The sequence below is a fragment of the Seriola lalandi genome, unplaced genomic scaffold, assembly GCF_002814215.2.
Source record: "Seriola lalandi dorsalis isolate HSWRI2012SDOR001 ecotype SW California unplaced genomic scaffold, Sedor1 jcf7180002054861, whole genome shotgun sequence".
In the NCBI taxonomy this organism is placed as follows: domain Eukaryota; kingdom Metazoa; phylum Chordata; class Actinopteri; order Carangiformes; family Carangidae; genus Seriola; species Seriola lalandi.
In genome coordinates, this window is record NW_019525414.1 from 4882106 (window position 1) to 4903263 (window position 21158).

The following is a 21158-nucleotide window of genomic DNA, read 5'->3' on the forward strand; positions in this document are numbered from 1 at the left end:
CTGAGAACATTTAACAAGCACAGGGTGTCAGATTTTTCCTGTGCGGAACAAGAATAGATAGTTGTGTATCAATTCATTATTGTATGTGATTAGCGTAGAGCTAATTTCAGTGTTGCAGTATTGAAAATAAGCGTTTAACTGGAGTTGCAGAGACAGTTTATGCTGACTTGATTTTTACACCCAGAAATGCCCAGGCCAATCTGCCCGTCCTTTCTCCCCACCAACAGCTGACTGTGTTTATTTCTGATGAGTCATTGAGAGGTCTGATGTGCAGTGAGGTCGACACTGAGCTTGACGCAGGGGTTTAGGTCACATATCAGATGTCATGAGCGTCTCTGTTTTTCTCTTCCTCCATCCCCTCTCCCCCCCACCTCGGCCGCTCTGCCTCCCAACAGACTCTGAGGGCGGCAGGGAAGACCTACATGATCTTCTTTGTTTTGGTGATCTTTGTGGGCTCTTTCTACTTGGTGAATCTGATCCTGGCTGTGGTGGCCATGGCTTATGAGGAGCAGAATCAGGCGACCATGGAGGAGGCCCAGCAGAAGGAGGAGGAATTCAAGGCCATGCTGGAGCAGCTTAAGAAGCAGCAGGAAGACGCCCAGGTCAGGCCGCTGCAGGATGGAGGCTGAAATTCTTCCTCAGTCATGATATATCATTGTTCTGACTTGATCCCTGTGTTCATTTCTTTGCAGACTGCTGCCATGGCAACCTCTGCGGGCACAGTGTCAGAGGACGCGGTAGAGGACGATGGAGGAGGGCGTCTGTCGTGCAGTTCCTCTGAGATGTCGAAGCTCAGCTCCAAGAGTGCCAAAGAGCGGCGCAACCGTAAGAAGAAGTGGCGGCAGAAAGAGCAGGAGAAAGAGAAAGGCGACAGCGAGAAGTTTGTCAAGTCAGAGTCTGATGACGGCAGCAAGAGGAGCCGCTTCCGTTTCCCCGATAACCGGCTGGGTCGAAAGTCTTCCATTATGAACCAGGTGAGGAAAACAGCTTTATTCTTTGTTTTGTGTAAATTCAGCATCATTTGAAAGGTTACAGGTAATTACAAAACAATTTTATGTGCAGACAATTTAAGATTTACACCAACAATTTTGTTTGTGCAGCTCAAAGCACTGAGAAATTACATTTGATAAACCCATTGTAAACCATGAGCATTTGTATTACATAAATTACATTTACCTCCAATTTAACAACCTGCTGGCAGACATATTGCACACAAAAATATTAAAACCTGAGCATATGAAAGTGAAACTATTGACGTGACCCTTTAAGATTTATGAGGCTCAGTGATAATTATTTGTGTGAAACACAAACAGACACCAAACGTGAGCATGGAAACAGAGCCACAGAATTAGAATAGAGATACTTCTTATATCTATGAATAGAATATAGATGCTAGTGAAGAATGTGGCCGCACAAAAGATTCTTCTTCTTTTTTTTTTTTGACTGTCAGGTGAGGAATATTTCAGACTGAGAGTGCTGCTACTGTAAGATGTGGTGTTGCACGAGCTCACATACAGAGGAACATATAGTGGCCAGAGATATAGAAGCACATGTCCAGGTCCTGAATTATTCACAGTGATTGCATGAATGTTTCAGAGGGAGAAATCCTGCAGCTTTGTTTAAGCCTCACTTCTTCACCACTGGCTTTTTATATGTTTTTGTACTGTAGTACTCACCAAACAAGAGAAAATGGCAAATTGGCCTTATGTGAAAATCGCTTGTGTGATGTGCAGTGGTTACTTTTTACGTTACGTTCATCATCTGCACAGGCAGATGACTGTTGTCAAAAAATGTGATTGCAGTTGAGCTAGTGTGCTCAGTGTGCCGCTATAATAATATTCAGATCAATACTAGCAGCAGCATAGACTGATGTTGTCATGACTCATGTTCCTCTACATGATGTTTCAGCTGCCTATCCCTCTGTCCTGTGTGTGTGTGTGTGTGTGTGTGTGTGTGTGTGTGTGTGTGTGTGTGTGTGTGTGTGACCTTGACAGTGTAGGATATCACTGACCTAATTATGTATGTATGCCTCTTGTTTATCAAGTCACATGATTGCTCCAGCAGCGTATGCCTCCTCAGGGAAAAGCGTCCTGGTTGCATTAAATTTCCCACAGATGTTGCCTTTCATCCTGACCTCCGGAACTGATGACAAACAGCATAAAAATGATGGTGCAATCAGTTGTAATTCAGAAACACCCTTGGCTACATCAGTCACACAAATGTCTCCTCTCCTCATCCTTCTTCTTCCTCGTCCCCTCCAGTCCCTCCTCAGTATACCTGGTTCGCCTTTCCTGTCCCGCCATAACAGTAAGAGCAGCATCTTCAGTTTCAAGGGCCGCGGTAAGGATGTGGGTTCGGAAAATGAGTTTGCCGACGATGAGCACAGCACGGTTGAGGAGTGCGAGGAGCGCCGGGGCTCCCTGTTCAGCCCGTACCGGCGGAGCAGCTACAGCGGCTTCCACGGGAAAAGGAACAGCACGGTGGATTGCAATGGCGTGGTGTCGCTCATCGGCCCTGGGCCCGGTGGACGCCTTCTGCCTGAGGTGAAAATAGATAAGGCAGCTACTGACGACAGTGTAAGGAAGTCAATGAGTAGACCTATCTAGGCATGGCCCCCCTCTCGTTCGTTCCTTTTTCTTTCTGACTCTCTATCCTCTACTCTGTCATCTTTGCAAGTTCGTATGTATCTCTTGGCTAAGCGCTCGCGCCTCCCCTCCCCCAGCCCCTGCAGTGTATGCTGCCCTCCAACAGTAGGCAAAGGATGGAGAAATAATGAAATTTTATACTTATTATACTATAGCCAACCCTGCAATTGATAGGTTAGTGAAACTGGGTCTATCAGTGACTTCCAGGCGATTTTGTTGTTTGATTTGAACTATGAATGTCAATGTTTTGAATATGTTCATATCAAATTTATTCATACATGCACAATACTCAAACAGACATGATTTTATAACTCTACTGCCTCCCCATTCGAACATTAGATTTTGTCACATAGATCAAACCCATTTTTAAGCTTTAGTACGCAGCTTTATGTGTGGGATGTCATGAAGTTTAACACACTCAAGTAATAAAACAGAATTTTTGTTAACAAACAGCATATAATGATGAGTTAACATGCTCCAGTGTGTTGATGTGTTCCTCCTCCAGGAATCCAGGTCCTCTGCTAGCCTGTGTGGGTAGATCTACAGTAGGAGGCGGATGAAACAGAGGGGACCAGCACTGTAGAGCCACAGACATTTTTATCTGCTTCCCTAATACACAGATAATATCGCATAGCAGATACACAAGCCACACACACCATCCTACCAGGCCTTAATGATATAATTTAAGAAACAAAGGAGGGCTGCTGTCCTTGTCTGTCTTTATCTTTCTCTGTTTTCCAAATTCTCCCTGGTCAACAGTAGTCAATTAGTCGTGTCTCATTCTAGTTAGCATGGTAGATTTAAACCCTAAATTCGTACAAGCATGATGTAGACAAGTAGAACGATGGCTATGGTGTCTGTAATTTCCTCTCCTTCTCTTTGACTTGGAGCATGCTCGTGCATGACAACTGGATGGCTCTGAACTACCTGCCTCCATATGATCTCTTTACAATGCTCTTGACTTGATGGTTGCAATATAAGTTGTATGGTTTCAAAGTAGGAAGATACAGTAGCATCAATTTGCAAGTAACTTTAAAATGGCCAGATTTGGGAGATCTTTTGTAAAATAACCTAATGATTATATTGCAATGGCAGCAAAGCCTCCATTATTGCATGACAGGACTGAAAATGCATTCATGCAGAAGCAGTTCTCCTTGCACAATATCTCACAATCCATTTATTATTTAATCGGGATGAGCTAATTACATTCAAACACAATTAGGTCAAGTAGCCCTAGACCACTGCTCCCACTTTGGCTGAGACCTGCATGCATTTACAGCATACACACATCTTCCTTGAAACCAGCATTGAGATAGAAAAGAATGAAACGTGCCCTGTCCCCACCCTCCCAAAAATTTGATCCTCAACTACTTCTTCCTGCCAATGCTGTTGTGCACTTCCCTCCGCCGGCCACCGGTGGTGATGTGGGATGGTGTTCATGTCCTCTCCATGGGTGCTTGATTCTTCCTCTCCTCCTGACAGCCGACTACTGAGGTTGAGGTGAAGAAGAAGCTGTCGGGCTCCCTGATGGTGTCTGTGGACCAGCTCAATACCTCCTTTGGGCGGAAAGAGCGGGCCAACAGTGTCATGAGCGTCATTACCAACACACTAGTGGAGGGTACTGCCACTTTAACCCAGCTATTTAACCTGCTCTCTCATTATTCTTTAACTAGGGCTGCTCTCATTGGTTGATTAGTTTGACATGAATTTCCTGCTTATCTGCTTTGCATATCCAACAGTACCAGATACATACAATGCATACAATTTTTTCTATCATTTGATACCATTGCATGCGGTATGCTCACGCACGCAAGTATGTTTGGTTTTGATGTGTGATCCGCGCTATGTCTTCAGAACTGGAGGAGTCTCAGCGCAAGTGTCCGCCATGCTGGTATAAGTTTTCTAACACATTCCTGATCTGGGAGTGCTCCCCCATGTGGATTAAGATCAAGGAGATTGTGAACCTGATAGTCATGGACCCCTTCGTGGACTTAGCCATCACCATCTGCATCGTCCTCAACACCCTCTTCATGGCCATGGAGCACTACCCCATGACCCCAGACTTTGAGGACATGCTCTCTGTAGGCAATCTGGTGAGTGGCAATTTTTTTTGTTCTTTTTTATTTCTATCTGATTCGCCCATAAAGAATCTCCTCTGTTTCTCCTAGGCAGCTGATAGAGAGGTGTTATTTTTGGGACCATAATTGGCATCTCTTTCATTGCCGTTTAAGAGTTGAAAGGAAAAAAAACAAAACATTCTCAAACCCCCCTGCTTCTTCCTTGTATCCGTGCTTTTCTCTTTTCTTCACATACACGCACACACATGTTCCCTTTCTTCTCCTTCTCTCTCTCTTTCTCTTTCTCTCCACTGGCTGAGTGGAGCTGATGCTTGCTTCAGTGGGACCAGCCGGGCTGACTGCTGGTTGGCTGACTGGTGGGAGGCCTGCGTTAATATTTCATGGAGCCTGATCGATGAGCTGCTCTAAAATGGTGCCTGAATCATGGCTTGGATAACTCAACCTGGCCATTTTCACTATTGGCATTGACAAGGAAACTGAGTAAATCTGAGTGCTGGCACTTTGTTATTTTCCTTGTCAGTATCACAGTTGTTAATGTCATTGTCCCAAAACTGAATGTGTTACAAATGACATGGGCACAAGTCTAGATACTGCAATGAAAAACCACTCACTGTGTGTGTGTGTGTGTGTGTGTGTGTGTGTGTGTGTGTGTGTGTGTGTGTGTGTGTGCGCGCGTGCATGCGTGTGCGTGTGTGTGCGTGTGTGTACAAAATCGTGGACAGGTACTAATTTACTGCCAGGACAGAAATGTGTTATTTACCACTTCTGTTCCAGAATAATTTAGCAGAAAAGGCCAATGGGTGGTACAGGTGGACATTTCTAGGTCACCTTGACGATATGAGTCATCGTCTTACACACATACACACACAGACAAACCTGTACTCACACTGTATTTATTCATTATGTGGACTCTATGATTGAGGATCACCCTCAGTAATTTATTAGAGCTGTTACGAGGCCACACAAATGCCATTTTATCCTCACTGACTACAGAGCAGCTGACACACACACACACACACACACACACACACACACGCACACACTGACTAGATATTCTGCCTTCTTAAATAACTGTATTTATCCCACTAAAATACATTAATATGCACTAACTATAGGGGTAATTAATAACTCAATGGATTTTTATTTCACATTTATCAAGTACAGCTCAGATCATGGACCGGATCAAATTTCTCAGATGTGATCTTTCACTGCCTGTCGTTCACATTCTCGCTTCTCCTGTGAAAAACCATGTTGAGCCAAATCTATTTGTTCAAATCTGTTCTCTCTCCTACTCGCCAGGTGTTCACGGGGATCTTTGCAGGGGAGATGCTTTTCAAGCTGGTGGCTATGGATCCATACTACTACTTCCAGGAAGCCTGGAACTGTTTTGATGGTTTCATTGTGACGCTGAGTTTAGTGGAGCTGGCTCTGGCTGACGTTGAAGGCCTGTCTGTGCTGCGGTCATTCCGATTGGTAAATGCTCACTTACCACATAGAGATAACTAGTTTACTTAGCATCGGTAGCATGTGGAGTTTAAATCTTACATACCTCATTGCCATTTTAGCTTAACTGAAAGAAAGCAGCAGGTTAGTAATGCAAAAATGTTATGACTAAATCATATCCCACCCACTCTTTCCACCCACCCTACTTCAGCTGAGAGTGTTTAAGCTGGCCAAGTCATGGCCCACCCTCAACATGCTGATCAAGATCATTGGTAACTCAGTGGGAGCCCTGGGGAACTTGACTCTGGTGCTGGCCATCATCGTCTTCATCTTTGCTGTGGTGGGCATGCAGCTGTTTGGAAAGAGCTACAAAGACTGTGTGTGTAAGATCGCTGCTGACTGTGAGCTGCCCCGCTGGCACATGAATGACTTCTTCCACTCCTTCCTGATCGTCTTCCGGGTGCTGTGCGGCGAGTGGATTGAGACCATGTGGGACTGCATGGAAGTGGCGGGTCAGGCCATGTGTCTCATTGTCTTCATGATGGTCATGGTCATCGGCAACCTGGTGGTAAGTTTACATATTGACAGGGTGGGCAGGGTTTTTTTTTAGAACAAGAATTATAATGGGGTCAGAGACTGAAAAACAGCTTGCAATATTCAGTTACTGATTTCTTATTCTGTGTCCAAAGGTGCTGAACTTGTTCCTTGCCTTGCTGCTGAGCTCATTCAGCGCTGACAACTTGGCTGCAACAGATGACGATGGTGAGCCCAACAACCTTCAGATTTCAGTCATGCGCATCAAGATAGGGATCGCATGGATAAAAGCGAAGATGCGGATACTGATGGCCAGTCTGCTGAAGAAACCACCGATGGAGGACGAGCAGAAGCCTTTGGACGACATGTACGACAAGAAGCTGAACTGCATTGCTAATCACACCGGGGTTGACATCAACCGTGACCTGGACTACGCCAAGAATGGTAACGGCACCACCAGCGGTATAGGCAGCAGCGTGGGGAAGTACATGATCGATGAGGACCACATGTCTTTTATCCACAACCCGAATCTGACCGTCTGCGTGCCCATAGCTGTGGGAGAGTCTGACTTTGAGAACCTCAACACAGAGGACTTCAGCAGCGAGTCGGATAATGAGAACAGCAAAGAGGTCAGTGAGAGGAGTGTATATTTTTGATGCACCTTAGGTTTTCAGACAGGAAATGACAATTAAACAGACTCTAATCTGCATAATTTCTTTTAGTTTTAGAATGCCAACATGTAAATATTATAGGTGACACTCCAAGAGGCCACGTGTACACTTGTTCGGCTACATGCGATCTCTCATGACAGTAAAACCATGGGGGTGGCACTAATATAACTCCATTATTCAATAGAGTCATCTTGAGTGGCTGGAGCAGACAGGCGATGTGGATGAAATGGATACCTGCTGATGCCTGTCTTTTGAGAAAATGCATTTAGAAAACTTTCAGAGCTGATGATCTGCCATTTGATATTCCATTTCAGGATGATATGTGTGATTGGATTGTTATATTGCCCATTTCAATACAGAGAAAAACCTCAGTAGAGACTGAGCCAATGCAAATTGGAAATAACATGAGATTTCCTGCCAAGTCCTAGAAGGCTTCATGAGCGATCGATTCTTAGCTGTGAAATGAAAACTGAAATGTTTCTGTATCACTGAAGCTTTGCCCCTGTGTTTTATATATTTGTGTGTGTGTATGCTTGGCGTGCATCTGCATCTCTGCAGCTGGATGACACTAGTTCGTCAGAAGGCAGCACCATCGACATCAAGCCAGATGTGGAGGAGGTGGTGGTGGTGGAGACAGTAGAGGAATACCTGGAACCAGAGGCATGCTGGACAGATGGTGAGACTACTGCTCCCGTCGCACCCATTACCTCCACTCCACAACACAGAGACTCCCCCGGGCTGAGTGGATATGATAGGGTGGCAGGGTGAAGGACGGTACTGGACTGTTAATCAGTCAGTCAGTTAGTCAGTCAGTCTATCTATGATGCTTACTAATACACTGATACATAAGTACATATAACTTCACAGATTATTTACATTTAAAGCCAGTGTTTTTTTAAATAAAGAAGCAGAAATTGTGAATATCAGTAATTTAATACTTGTTTTCCCATTCAGCTAATGTCAGACATTTTGTATGTATCTGTATGCAGCTTGAAGGTGCAGTATGAGCAATGACGTCAGCTTAGATCCAGGTTGTCGACAGGATCTTCTCAAATGTGGGGAAATTCACAGTTTGAATTTCTTCAGAGCTCTGGGTAGTTGGTCAAAGTGAATATATATATATATGTGTGCATTTTGGAAAATTTCAAATCTGACTTCAAACTGCACGCAAAGGTGTAAAAAACACATCCACTCAAACCCACGACTGGCATCTGCCATTGATATCAGGAACTTAATTTGTCATCTCTCCTCCTGTGTGTGCGCAGCTTGTGTGGCCAAGTATAAGTGCTGCGACCTTGACATCACTATGGGCTGGGGGAAGATCTGGTGGTTCCTGAGAAAAACCTGCTACCTGATTGTGGAGCACAACTGGTTTGAGACCCTCATCATCTTCATGATCCTCCTCAGTAGTGGTGCCCTGGTAAGGAGGCCTGTGTTAGCATTAGCGTCCTTTGCATACACAGAAACAGATGAAACACACGTTTCACTGACCTGAGAAAAATCCAAGGTGGATAAAGATTGAATCAAGACGACTCACTAAAAATAAAGAGACAGAAACCAGTGTGTGTTTAATGGCAGTGAGGAGGTAAAGCAAGTCAGTCAGTGATGCATGCAGTCGGTTTGGGTGCTCAGTCTCCGAGCTGCTTGGTTGGGGGAGGGAACAGGGGTGTTAGTGATTAATGGACTGTACCATTTATCAAACATGGGATCTATTTCTGGGGATGGAGTGAAGCCTTGTTCTCAAGCATGTCGAATGCAAGTAAAATAAGAGCAAAGACTGCTGCAAATCTACATTAGCTGTGGAGTTATTAGAAATATTTCAGTCAGAGCAGATTCTTTTTAGTTGGTGTTGTAAATCATCGTTAGTGATCAGCTGTGAGTGAGCTGTTTTGCTGTATACAATTTCATTAGCAGAGTCATAAATCATCAGGTGTAATATTTCCTTTGCTGTGGCTGACATATGTTTCCTGTTTCTCCACAGGCCTTCGAGGACGTGTACATTGAGCAGAGGAAGACCGTTCGGATCATTTTGGAGTATGCTGACAGGGTTTTCACCTACATCTTCATCCTGGAGATGTTGCTGAAATGGGTCGCCTATGGTTTCGTCAAGTACTTCACCAATGCCTGGTGTTGGCTGGACTTCTTCATTGTGGATGTAAGTCCAGCTCTTGTTCCCCCTATCATGTGTGGTAAACTAGAACAGAAGAATAGTTACTTGGTCCTCAACCACACCCTGGTCCAACAGCAACAAACTGGTACAAAGATATACACAGTCTATTAACCAGCAGTGTTAATGCTAATTTCTACATGATATGTTATACTTATACCACAGGGATACAAGATCTGATGTTTCTAAAACTCTATTGTTGTCTGTAGGGTGTGGTTAGGTTTGAAAGGTCAGGTTATAAACTGAATATCTGCCTCATGGTATGTAATAGGTGAGAGGGCATGTTGTGTACAATCGAGAATCCTCTTTATTTTGTTTCCTCATGATGTAAGGACAGTGTTTTACAAGACTGTACGTCCATATCAAGTACAGACATGCCTGTGTCGCCTTTTACAACTCCATCAAGCAACAATCCTGATTTTTACTTGGTTGATCACTCTGAGATGCTTGAATATGTACCACAATTATTTACTTGTGAATCAAAACACAGTTATTGCTGTGCCACAAGCACAAAGCACAACAGTCTGTTTTCTCTGCTTTCTGCCAGGTAGAAGTGATTCAGAACTGAATACACAGTTATTTAGGCACTGATCAGCCAATCAATAACCTTATTGATAACAGCCATATTCAAGTCACACTCAGAGCAATGGGACATTTTAAAGATGTGTCTTTACCTGTGTCTCAGACCTGTAAAATGTTTGATATGTGCCTCTGTCCTCTCTCTGTGTTCTTCTCTGCTCCTTGTGCCAGTCAAGTCTGAAAGACCAGAACAGGGATAATTCTTCACTCTATTCTTTTTGCAGTTACACATACTGTGTTACCACCAGTGAATCCGCTGTTAAGACGTTAACTCAGACTGCGTTAACTGTGGTTGCTGAGATATCCATGAGGGATTTCAATGACAGATGCTAGTGTGGGGGAAAAGGAAGGGTGTAATGACTTTAAATATTACATAAATTCTGAATGAAGGGGGTAATATGTTCTGAGTGGCAGAATTGGATAGAATAAGAATTTCCCTGACTTCTGACTTTCTCCTTGAACTAACCACCTCTCTGCAGTGTCCAACACCTCAGCCAATACCTGTGAATGGACTCCTATCAATGGCCAGAGGTTGCCATGTTGATTCATTATAAGCTCCTGTAACCCAGACCCCCCCGCAGCAAACACACTCTTTACATACCACAGATAATCTACACTTTTAAATCTTAATGCATTTAACAGTTTGTACGGCTTAAAATGACACATAAGTACTGTCAGTGACTCCCTGAAGGAACAGCACACAGCTACTTTTAATTCCAGCAGCACACATAGAGCTTGTGGCGATTTTAAACATACCACACTGTACTGACTCTGGTTATTGCCATTGTATACTCCCTCCCTGTAGGTGTGATCTCAAGCCCGACACTTGGGACAGTGCAGGGCACCACATTTCCCAAGTTGGGAAAATGTTACAAAGAATGACATCCTCCCTCCTCCTCCCCTCTTTCCCCGTCCTCCTCCCATTCCCACTTGAAAGTGTAACCTCAGGAATGTGGTGACATTGTGCTGAGATGTAATGATGGTGGGTGACAGGCGGCCGGCGGTAAGTTTGGTCTTCACTAGCGCTCCCCCTCTAAAAAAAAAAAAAAAAAAAAAAGAAAAGGAAAAAAAAGACCTTTGCTTGATGAGTCTGGGTTGTGTTGTGTGGCCTGAATGTTCCTCTGCCGTCCTGTGTTGTGGGGTAAAACCATTGCCATGGACTCAGAAAGGGGGGGCACCATCATTAGACCAGCCTGTATTTCTCTCTGAGTGTGGATGCGCCTGACTCTTTGTGTGAGTGTGTTGCTCCTCATTTCCCTTGTGTTACTGTATCTTTCTGTTATCCATTTGATTTGTGTCCTCCTGATTTTCATTATATGAATGTTTTGATATTGTATTATGCATTTGGCTAAAATGTCAGGGGCAAGAAATGTAATGTCAGAGAGTCAAGTCCTATGGTAAATCAGCTTGCAGCAGCATTGCTGGAGAACTCAACCAGATATTTGCAAAGTAAAGACAAACATCTTTAATATTTTTCTTACATTTTAGAGATAAGAACCTATATGTATCTTAAATTAGCTGTTGAATTTGTGACAGCATAGTTAGGGACGGTTATTCTTGATTAATAGTGATACTGAGTCTTGTGAGCGTGAGGCTGATAGGTGTCATACTCCATTCATCTTTCTTTTTCACTCAGATTATTATCATTGTTTTGTTGTGTTTTTCCCTTTGTTTTTAGTTTGTTTTATTTCTGTGAGGTTCTGGTTTGTGCTGTCGTCATCATGGGATCACAGCCCCAGATGTCATTGGCCTTGCCTTGCAGAGCTCTGTGAGAAGGACGCTGAGGCGCTGAGGCCGCTACTGCACAGCTGGCCCAGCGGGGGGTCAGAGGCCAGGCACCCCAAAGGGGGGCTCTCCAAGGGGTCAGGCTGAAGGTGACAATTACCCCAAATACTGTAGTGTAGATAAAGGCAAAATCTTTATTTTACTGTCTACCTGCCAGAACAGCTGCTAACTTACCCAAGGGGCAAGGTTATTGATTTAAGTAGGGGCGTTGTGCCAAACAGTAAGTACATGGAGACGTCTCAGCAGAATCCGAATAAAGGCCCGATGTTTGAACATTGTCCAGCATTTATAGTAAGAAGTCTGAATCTATGCTGACACCTTTCCCGCTGTTCTCTCCATAGTTTTGATGGCTTCCACTCCTAAATGGTTGAAATGTTAACCTCTCGTAGATTATGTTGATAATGGCATCAGTCAAAATGAAGATTTTGCCTGTTACAATCCTCCCTCCGTGACTTTGGTAAGCTTTGGATGTTGTGTACTTCTTGCGGTGAGTTTGACCGGTTGGTGTCGGTGGCTGGTTGGAGGTGCTTTCACATGTGTTCACTGTTGATATTTTTCCTTATTTGTAAGGAACTGGTATTCCCCCTGTTTCAGTCCCTCCAGCATCCAGACTGAGAAAATTACAGTTAGGAAAAAAAAACAGGATAACATTGCTGAGGATAATGTACTCCTGTGATCGCGTACTAATTCCTTAACAAACACAAATTCTCTCTATTTGACTGAATTCATAAGATTTTGAGGTTTATTCTAACACAGCTGCCCACCCACATTTTGCATCTTGAATAACATAAATTCAGCCAAAGAATACTTCTTTACAAATCTTCCCTGTGCAGCAGACAGCCTGTAATGGCCGCCTTAGCACACTTGAGGTGACTTCATCAAGGCTAAGTCATGCCTCTGCTACTTACCACCCGTCAAAGAACATTAGTGCAGCTTATTGACCACACTCCACAGCCCATTTTCTCCATTGGTAATGAGGCAATACTGTATATGTGTTCAGTTTAGATCAGCTCTATGGAGCAGAGCTATAGGGGATTCGCAGTTACTAAACCATAACTCAGGCCACTTTGCCTAAATTTACATTGATTTATTACAGTGATAAGAGCTCTGTACATTTACAATGGTGCTGAGAATGGATGTGTATACAGTTTTGTGACATAATGACTGAATTTATGGATTTGGTGAGTGTTTTTAACTAACGATGAAGCGTTCTTTGGCTGCAGCAGTACCTTGGTGGCTGCTGCCGGACGTGAGAGGGGCTGCACCAGTTTCTTTGAGGTTGTGTTCTGTTATTGTTAAGCGTTGTTAACTGTGTGTAACTTGACTGTACTCTGTGTATTTTTGTCCTTTCAGTGCCATCCAGTGCTAATAACTATATCTGGTCTGCCCTTAACCTCCATCCCTGTTTCTTGTGCGTGGTTCATGTGACTGTGGCTCTCCTATTTGACTCTAAATGCTGTGTGACAGTTTGATTTGATGTCTGAGAAAGCAAATGGCAAAATGACACACTTGTACATGTTTACTTGTATTCTTTCTCTTAGGTTCCGTTAGTTTGTCTGTCTTAAATTATATGGGATTTTATGCCTCAGCCCAAGAGCGACATGGAGAGACAATGTTAGAGGGGCAAGGGTAAGGCTCTCAAGTCTGTTGGGTTTTTATCAGCTTCTACAGGGTAACCTCTCTCCTTCCCTCCCTCCCCAACTCCTCTTCCTCTCCCAGTCCCTTCGCTTGTATCTTTACTAAATCATGTACCACTCTTTTCTGCCTAATTTACCCTCTATTTGAGTCTTATGTCTCTATCTCCTCTCTTTCTCTCTCAACCACAAATTTCTTTGCAGGTACAAAGGACTTTTCACATCTTGTCAACTGCCCCAAAATAACAGACAAACAATCCCAATGGCCTACTGCTACTAAAAATACTACGCACATAAAACCTATACTAAACATTGACCTTCTCTCTCAGTGTATATACATGTATAAATGCAATATTATACATGTATATACATGAATAGATTTATGTGTGTATGTCAAGCAACTCTCCGCCTATGCCAGGGCCGTCTCTCTTCCCTAGTGAATATTCTCACTTCTAACAGTTTGGAACCTCTTTTGCTTCTCTGTTTTTGTGTAGGTGTCTATAGTCAGCCTTGTAGCTAATGCGCTGGGCTACTCCGATCTAGGCCCCATTAAATCACTCAGGACACTAAGGGCCTTGAGACCCCTCAGAGCCTTGTCACGTTTTGAAGGGATGAGGGTAAGATCCAAAGCTAAGCAGCTGATCCTTCCGCATGCCCATTCAACAGTTTAAAGCATGCTAGAACTGATCTAAAAACAAACTATGAGGACAAAAAAAAAAACTCCATAATATTGGGGGATTGTTTTTAAAACCAGAAAATGAAAGCCAAGAAGTCACCTTTCCATGCGCAATCCTGTACCATGCCTTTTGTTAGAGCGAATGAACAAGTCATGATGCAGCTGGGAGACTGAGTAAAGTAACAGTGAAGTAATATTGTCAGCAGAACAACATGTTTTCCAATTGAATTTCTTAAATGAACAAAAAAAAAAAAATCTACATACAAAATGGATTTGTTTCTTAATTTAAAAAAAAAATGACCCAAAGAGCAACAGACCTATCTTTCACAAAGCTGCCTCATCACATAAGTAACAAACTAGAAATTCTGAGTACCTCATCTTACTTACTTTCTTATTAATTGGTCAAAGCTAACAAAACTTACATGCCATCTCATCTAGAGCATCCAAATCAACAATTAGCTGTTCATTTGGCCTGATTTTCAACCACTGCTTTCAATTGAGAACCCCCCCTCCTCTCCACATGCCCCCCCCCTTCCCCTTCCCCTGCTCCCATAACCTCCTCTCCCCTCCCCCACCCCCCCTCAGCTCACACCATCCTTCAGTGCATTTGGCATCGAGAACAACCAGCAGGAACCGGGGAGCTGCAGGACACCAAAACCTCTGCCCAACCAGTCACACCAAAACTGCATGCAGGGCGGCTGCCAAGCAACCACTCAGAGGAATCGGTCTTATTTGTGAGAGTCAGTGGTTTGCAGAGCAGAAATCACTCTCTGTGACTGTACCTCTGGTTGCTTCAGCCGTCTCTTCCTAAAATCCACACAGCTGATTGGGTTACTCTGTGACTGGTGGTAGCGATAGGTTGCACCTGGTTGTTGTCACCTGTAGTCCCTCCTGTCTTTTTCTCTTCCTTCCTCTCTTATCTCTCGTGATCTCATTCTCTTAAACCTCTCACTGCTCTTGGACTGGTTGCCTTGTCTTCTAGTTTGAGCTTCTTCTCTTCACCTCAGACTCTCCCCTCCTCCTCAGCCCCACATGTGCAGCACTGTGCAGCACCCCACCCCACCCCACCCCTCCTCCTTCCTCCTCTTCCTCTTCCTCCACACCCCTTTATCCCTCCACTACTCACTCCATCTCGACCCGGTTTCGGCTGGGCCGGACCACTGGTGGGTCACCACACTCTCTCCTGCTTGTCCAGGATCTTTCTGCATCAGGGACTGAGACAGAAACCACACACTCACTGTGTTGTGGCTTTGGGAGGAAAGTATTTGTTAAGCTTCTGCCAGTCTCTGCACCCCTGGTCAAACCATCTGACCGACTGATCTGCTACCAGGCCATCCTGGTGGCAGATTATTACTTTAAACTTTATTGAACATTGTACGAGTTAAATACTTAGAATCACTTTTAATACTTTCCTTTGGCAATGCACGCAGAAGCTTAGCAAATACACTAGGCTGCCATTTCACACAAGGCATTACTGCTGTCATGTCATGGCACCACATACTGTAGCACATACAGCAGGCCCTGACTTCCTGTTGCCTTCCACTCCCACAGGAAGTGAAACTGGGAGGCAACAACGGGCATAGCCATAGGTTGACTAGCATTACAGCGTACAGGACAACACTCTCAACCCTAGACAAACAATGTGTCACCCCTCTTTAGTATGTCCCAAAAATGACAGACGAGCAGGAGAAGAAGGCCTGTGTAATCATTTAGTGGGTGGATTGGTTGTAACCAAATTGAATCTTAAAACTGGACTCACAGTGAAATCTCATTCATACTAGATATCCAGTGACTAAAATGTGATGCCGTTGCGTATGAGCAGACATCAATGCTTTTAGGTCCTGGATAGGCTTTATGGATGTCGTCATGCATGTTTCAATGAAATTTTCATAGGATACACTGTTAATTTTGGGATGGGAACTAGAACTGTCAGTAACATGATGTCATTTTTGGGGTTGGAAATCACGGCACATTTGCTTTAGTAGAGTGTAAATATATAAAGCACCGATGAATGACCTCATTCACTGGGTGTATGTGGTAAAAGAGGTGAGGGTGGCCCAGTAATGCAAAGGGAAACAAACAGAGGAATTTGATCCTGCTGTATCAGTTTTTGACTATAATGTCTATGCTCATCAATTGAGTTACCATTTTGTTTGAACTGAAAACAGAAAATTTGAGGTCAAAGCGATAAATAAATGAATAGGGAAGAACATGAATAGAGAGATGACACCGTATGAAAGAGATTCTGGAGAGTTAGAATGATGAGAACTTGTCCATCCTCGCTGGTTGAGTCTTGTGGCACGATGCACCGCAGAGGCCAAAATATCTCAACAGCACCGATCGAGCAGTGCAGCTTCAATTGGACACATTGCACTGCTTAACATGCAATGATTATGGGCTGTTCTGACTTTGTACTTTGCTCTCTCTTTCTCTTAATGCTGCTTTGTAATCTCGGTGTTACTTTTTTGAGTAATGCATTGTACAGGAATGTCTGGCCATCTTTACCCCAGTTTCAGTAAATCCCCTTTTTCCTGACGAACCTACTGAAGTTTAAGTTACACCACAAAGATTTTAAAATGACAATCATTTGTAATTTTAACTTTACAACCTACTTAAGATATTAGTCATCATGGGGCCTTTGGATAAAACTTCTGAACCCCCATCACTTCAGTGGCTTGTCCTCACTATGAGCAAAATATATCACAGATGTTATAAATCTTATATTGTGCTGTAGATATTTGTCAGACACCCAAATAACACATGTAAATATCAGAATGGCTCGTCAGACACACAAGCAAAGCTTCAGCCATTATCTCTTTAGCCGCTATCTCTCTATCCACACATTTCTCTATTTATTTATTTATTGATTCGAGCGGTTCTTGAGATTGCACAATGCCATGTAACACGCATGTAATATAACTGCCGATGCACATTATACATTTTTGAAAGCCATTTTCCCTCTTTCTGAGAATGCTTTCCACACAGCATGGCCTAATTCCTTTTTTAAACACTGAATTTTTGAAAGTGGTTCAATTTTTCTCAGATCGAGCAAAGAGTCATTCTCTCAGCGGGTGCAATGGCAACACTGTGCGGGACAGACTCAAATTATATTTGAAAAATATCCCAAAGTAATTTTCTTTTAGCACTTAACGTTTGATGCCATATTTTAACGGTGTGCCCTCGGTACATCACCACATTATGATTGCACGTTCAACACCAGTCAGGCTGTGATGGCCGTGTACACGCTGAGAGAATCCTGCTCTAGAGCTCCTCCCTGTCTGTCCATAATGAGGAGGGAATATGGCTCCACAAAACGAGTCTGCCAAAGACATGCATGCTCAGCTGTCTGCCTGAGAGCTGCTGGTCGGCCTGCCTTACACTGGTAGTGAGCGGTTCACTATGTGCTGAGCTTATTACTGGCTATGATAAATCTATGGGAAACCTGATTGGATTTGTTAGAAAGGACTAGGTTTTGGGGTGGTGGTGGGAATTAATATATATATATTTTTTATTATTTATTTATTGCTATAGTGTTTTATTGTTTGACTTGGGATAGTTATGGATCAGTAAGATTTAGAATATTGACTGTCTAAGGTTGGGGTGGTAAGAGTGGACACTTCATAGTGGTATGGCAAACACTTGTGATTAACTCGTAAGCTTTATAAAGTAAACATGCAGAAACAGACGCACATCTATTTTGCCCAAAAATTATGAACTGCATTTCTTACAACACAGTCAAATTCCCCTATTATTATTTCATGTGAAATAATAATAGGAGTGTTTAACAGTTTTGTGAGTCTCCCTGGAGAGATAAAGCTGTAGAAAACAACCACTGGGAAGTGCTGTGTGTGTGTGTGTGTGTGTGTGTGTTTTTATAAGCTCTATATAAACAATGAATTAGAACACACTAAAAATGTAGTTGTAATTGTAGATGTGAGATGACATTGTAATTGTTGCTAATTAAAGTATTTGTCAATAAATATAACTTGAAAACATATTCACTATATCACATTCGATATCTGTTTATGTGCACAGGAGTAGGTATAGTTTTGACAAATACACTAATAAACTTAGATCTGCTTAAAACTACATACATACATATAATGTGTAAAGGGAAAACATGTTATCATTTATTAATGAGTAACTATAAGGCTTCTCTTACCAGTTATTAATGGTAGTAACTCAAGATTAATGACTAGTATGCATTAACTTGATCTTGCCAAATAGTGAGCCTGCATCAATATATGAAAACTGTGTTATAACTTGTTTACAATTGTTTATTTATTATTTATAAAGGGTTAACAACCAAATGAATAACCTAATTATAAACCATTTATAAATCCTTTATAAGAGTAGTCTTATGTAAGTGGTACCAAAAAATTTAATTGTACATTTTACATTATAAACGTTATTCTTTTAGAATTTTTATTTGGGTATTTGCCTTGGTATACGCGGTTGTTTGCATGTTTGTGTGTGCGTGTGTGCTTGAGTATCCCATAAGCATTTCTATCCGCATGCTTCAACAGATCAAAGAGCATCTCAGAGTCACATCAGTGCTGCTCTAATTAGAATGGGACTGATACAGCGCTCCCTCCCATTAATTCCCCACACTTCAGTATGCACATCACAGCGGTGTGCGGTGCTTATTTTCGGCAACATGAAATCATAATAGAATTGAACTGCTGCTCTTAGCGCGGCTTTGAATAGCACTATTTCTAAGTACGAAGTGTGACGCCATAACAGTATGTAGTGTCTTGTCGGAGGGGTTGAATGAGAAGAGTTTTTTTCCTGGTTCTCACACTGTCATATCCTGTCTTCCCTGGTCTGGTCTAGGTGGTAGTCAACGCCTTGGTGGGTGCCATCCCTTCCATTATGAATGTGTTGCTGGTTTGCCTCATCTTTTGGCTGATTTTCAGTATAATGGGGGTCAACCTGTTTGCGGGCAAGTACTACTACTGTTTCAATCAGACATCAGAGGAATACTTTCCTGTTGACGTGGTCAACAACAAGACCCAGTGTGAGGCCCTCATTCAGCAAAACTTTACCGAGGTCAGGTGGAAGAACGTCAAGATCAACTTTGACAATGTGGGCGCCGGCTACCTCGCCCTGCTGCAAGTGGTGAGAGTGTTGCTCCTCCTCTCCTCTATAACTGCATTCCTTGTTTCACACTGACTTGGTTTCTTTTCTCATTTTCCTATGCACGTTTCAGTTTTTTCTGTTTCGTTGTTGCTTCAAATTCCATTTACTTTCACAGTACTCAGAGGCTGTCTATGTCCGTATTCACTGTGTATATCTGTATGTTTCTCCATGCCCTTTACTTCATCCAGTTATTTCTTTCCATGCACAAGCTCTCCCACAGGACATGCATCAGTTTCGGTTTGAGTTTGAGTATTCTTTGATTTCAATTTAGAATTTTCTTGGCATTATTTGCGTCTGGTTCCTCCAAATGTATTTAGTTGTGTCTCTCTTTTGAAAGGCCACGTTCAAAGGCTGGATGGACATTATGTATGCGGCTGTGGATTCCAGAGAGGTATATTCATTGCTTCTTCAATAAATATTTTCATGCTCATTCAGAGTATCTCACTATATGCCAGTTTGGAATTAAAGGAATAGTTCAACATTTTGGGAAATATGCTCATTGACTTCCTTGCTGAGCATTAAATGAGTAGTAGGAGGTCTGAAGCTACCATCAGCACCCAGCTAACTTAGTTTAGCATTAAGACTGGACTGTCTCTTTGCCAGGACCAGTTGCCAGGCAACCAGTGGAGTCTATGAAGTTATTAGCCCCAGACAAGAAATATTTCAGCACAATTACCTGTAAAACAGCAAATTGTCATCTTTACACTTTGTTTTTGTATGGATTAAACAAATGGGGGGTTATTAGTGAACTTTAGAGGTGCTGGTGAGCAGATTTTGTTACCTTTTGTACAGAAAGAGGATAGCTGTTTCCTCCTTTTTCCATCTTCGTGCTAAGCTAAGTAAGCCAGCTGCTGGTGATAGCTTCATATTGGTCGTACAGGTATGAGAATAGTATTGGAGAATGGCCATTAAAAAAGTGTATTTCCCAAAATGTCAAACAATTTCTTTGAAATGTGATAATAAAATACAACACTACCTTCAACATTGTGACTCCCTCCAAGGTGGAAGACCAGCCCGACTATGAAGTCAACATCTACATGTACATCTACTTTGTCGTTTTCATCATATTCGGCTCCTTCTTCACCCTCAATCTCTTCATTGGTGTGATCATTGACAACTTCAACCAGCAAAAGAAAAAGATAAGACTGGTTTTGTCCCTTAATCCCATATTTTGCCTCAAGGGTTTCCATTTTAAAGTTGCTAGAATATGATTATAACCAAATCTTTGTTTATTCCTTTACTTTGGAGGTCAAGATATCTTCATGACAGAGGAACAAAAGAAGTACTACAATGCCATGAAAAAACTTGGGTCCAAAAAGCCACAAAAACCTATTCCTCGACCGCAGGTGTGTTTTTTGAAATGTTTTTTCTTGAGGTTACTACTTTTGACCAAGTATTCAGATTGTACAATATATGATGCTGTTGGTTGGAACCTCAGTAAATCTCAGCTTCATTTCATTTCTCCTCATAGAACAAGATCCAGGGAATGGTGTTTGACTTTGTGACACAGCAAGTTTTCGACATCTCCATTATGATTCTCATCTGCCTCAACATGGTCACCATGATGGTGGAAACAGATGATCAGTCAAATGAAACGGAGCATGTCCTCTACTGGGTCAACTTCATATTCATCGTAGTCTTCACCACGGAGTTCCTGCTGAAGCTCTTTGCCCTTCGCCACTATTACTTCACCAATGGTTGGAATATCTTTGACGTGGTGGTGGTCATCCTGTCTATTGTTGGTGAGTGAGAGAGGTAGTTGACAGGAAGCAGTGAGGAGGTCACTTGAATATGTCGCCTGTAGAAG

At 42.7% G+C, this 21158-nt stretch overlaps 1 protein-coding gene across 5 annotated transcripts in view; it reads left to right on the forward strand.

Annotated features, from left to right (window-relative positions):
* Window positions 1-21158, forward strand: part of scn8aa (sodium channel, voltage gated, type VIII, alpha subunit a) — a 46150-nt gene that overhangs the window by 19523 nt on the left and 5469 nt on the right. For 3 of the 5 annotated variants that reach the window (XM_087179727.1, XM_087179726.1, XM_023427689.2), the window contains 17 exons: window positions 396-602; window positions 693-974; window positions 2262-2576; window positions 4128-4263; window positions 4500-4738; window positions 6023-6196; window positions 6378-6734; window positions 6856-7329; window positions 7930-8047; window positions 8637-8791; window positions 9353-9526; window positions 14031-14153; window positions 19046-19330; window positions 19689-19742; window positions 20353-20490; window positions 20593-20697; window positions 20823-21093. In XM_087179727.1, the coding sequence (XP_087035853.1) occupies window positions 396-602; window positions 693-974; window positions 2262-2576; window positions 4128-4263; window positions 4500-4738; window positions 6023-6196; window positions 6378-6734; window positions 6856-7329; window positions 7930-8047; window positions 8637-8791; window positions 9353-9526; window positions 14031-14153; window positions 19046-19330; window positions 19689-19742; window positions 20353-20490; window positions 20593-20697; window positions 20823-21093 (3607 nt within the window). The remainder of the gene's footprint in view (window positions 1-395; window positions 603-692; window positions 975-2261; window positions 2577-4127; window positions 4264-4499; window positions 4739-6022; window positions 6197-6377; window positions 6735-6855; window positions 7330-7929; window positions 8048-8636; window positions 8792-9352; window positions 9527-14030; window positions 14154-19045; window positions 19331-19688; window positions 19743-20352; window positions 20491-20592; window positions 20698-20822; window positions 21094-21158) is intronic. The other 2 variants (XM_023427691.2, XM_023427690.2) reach the window with 1 other exon arrangement.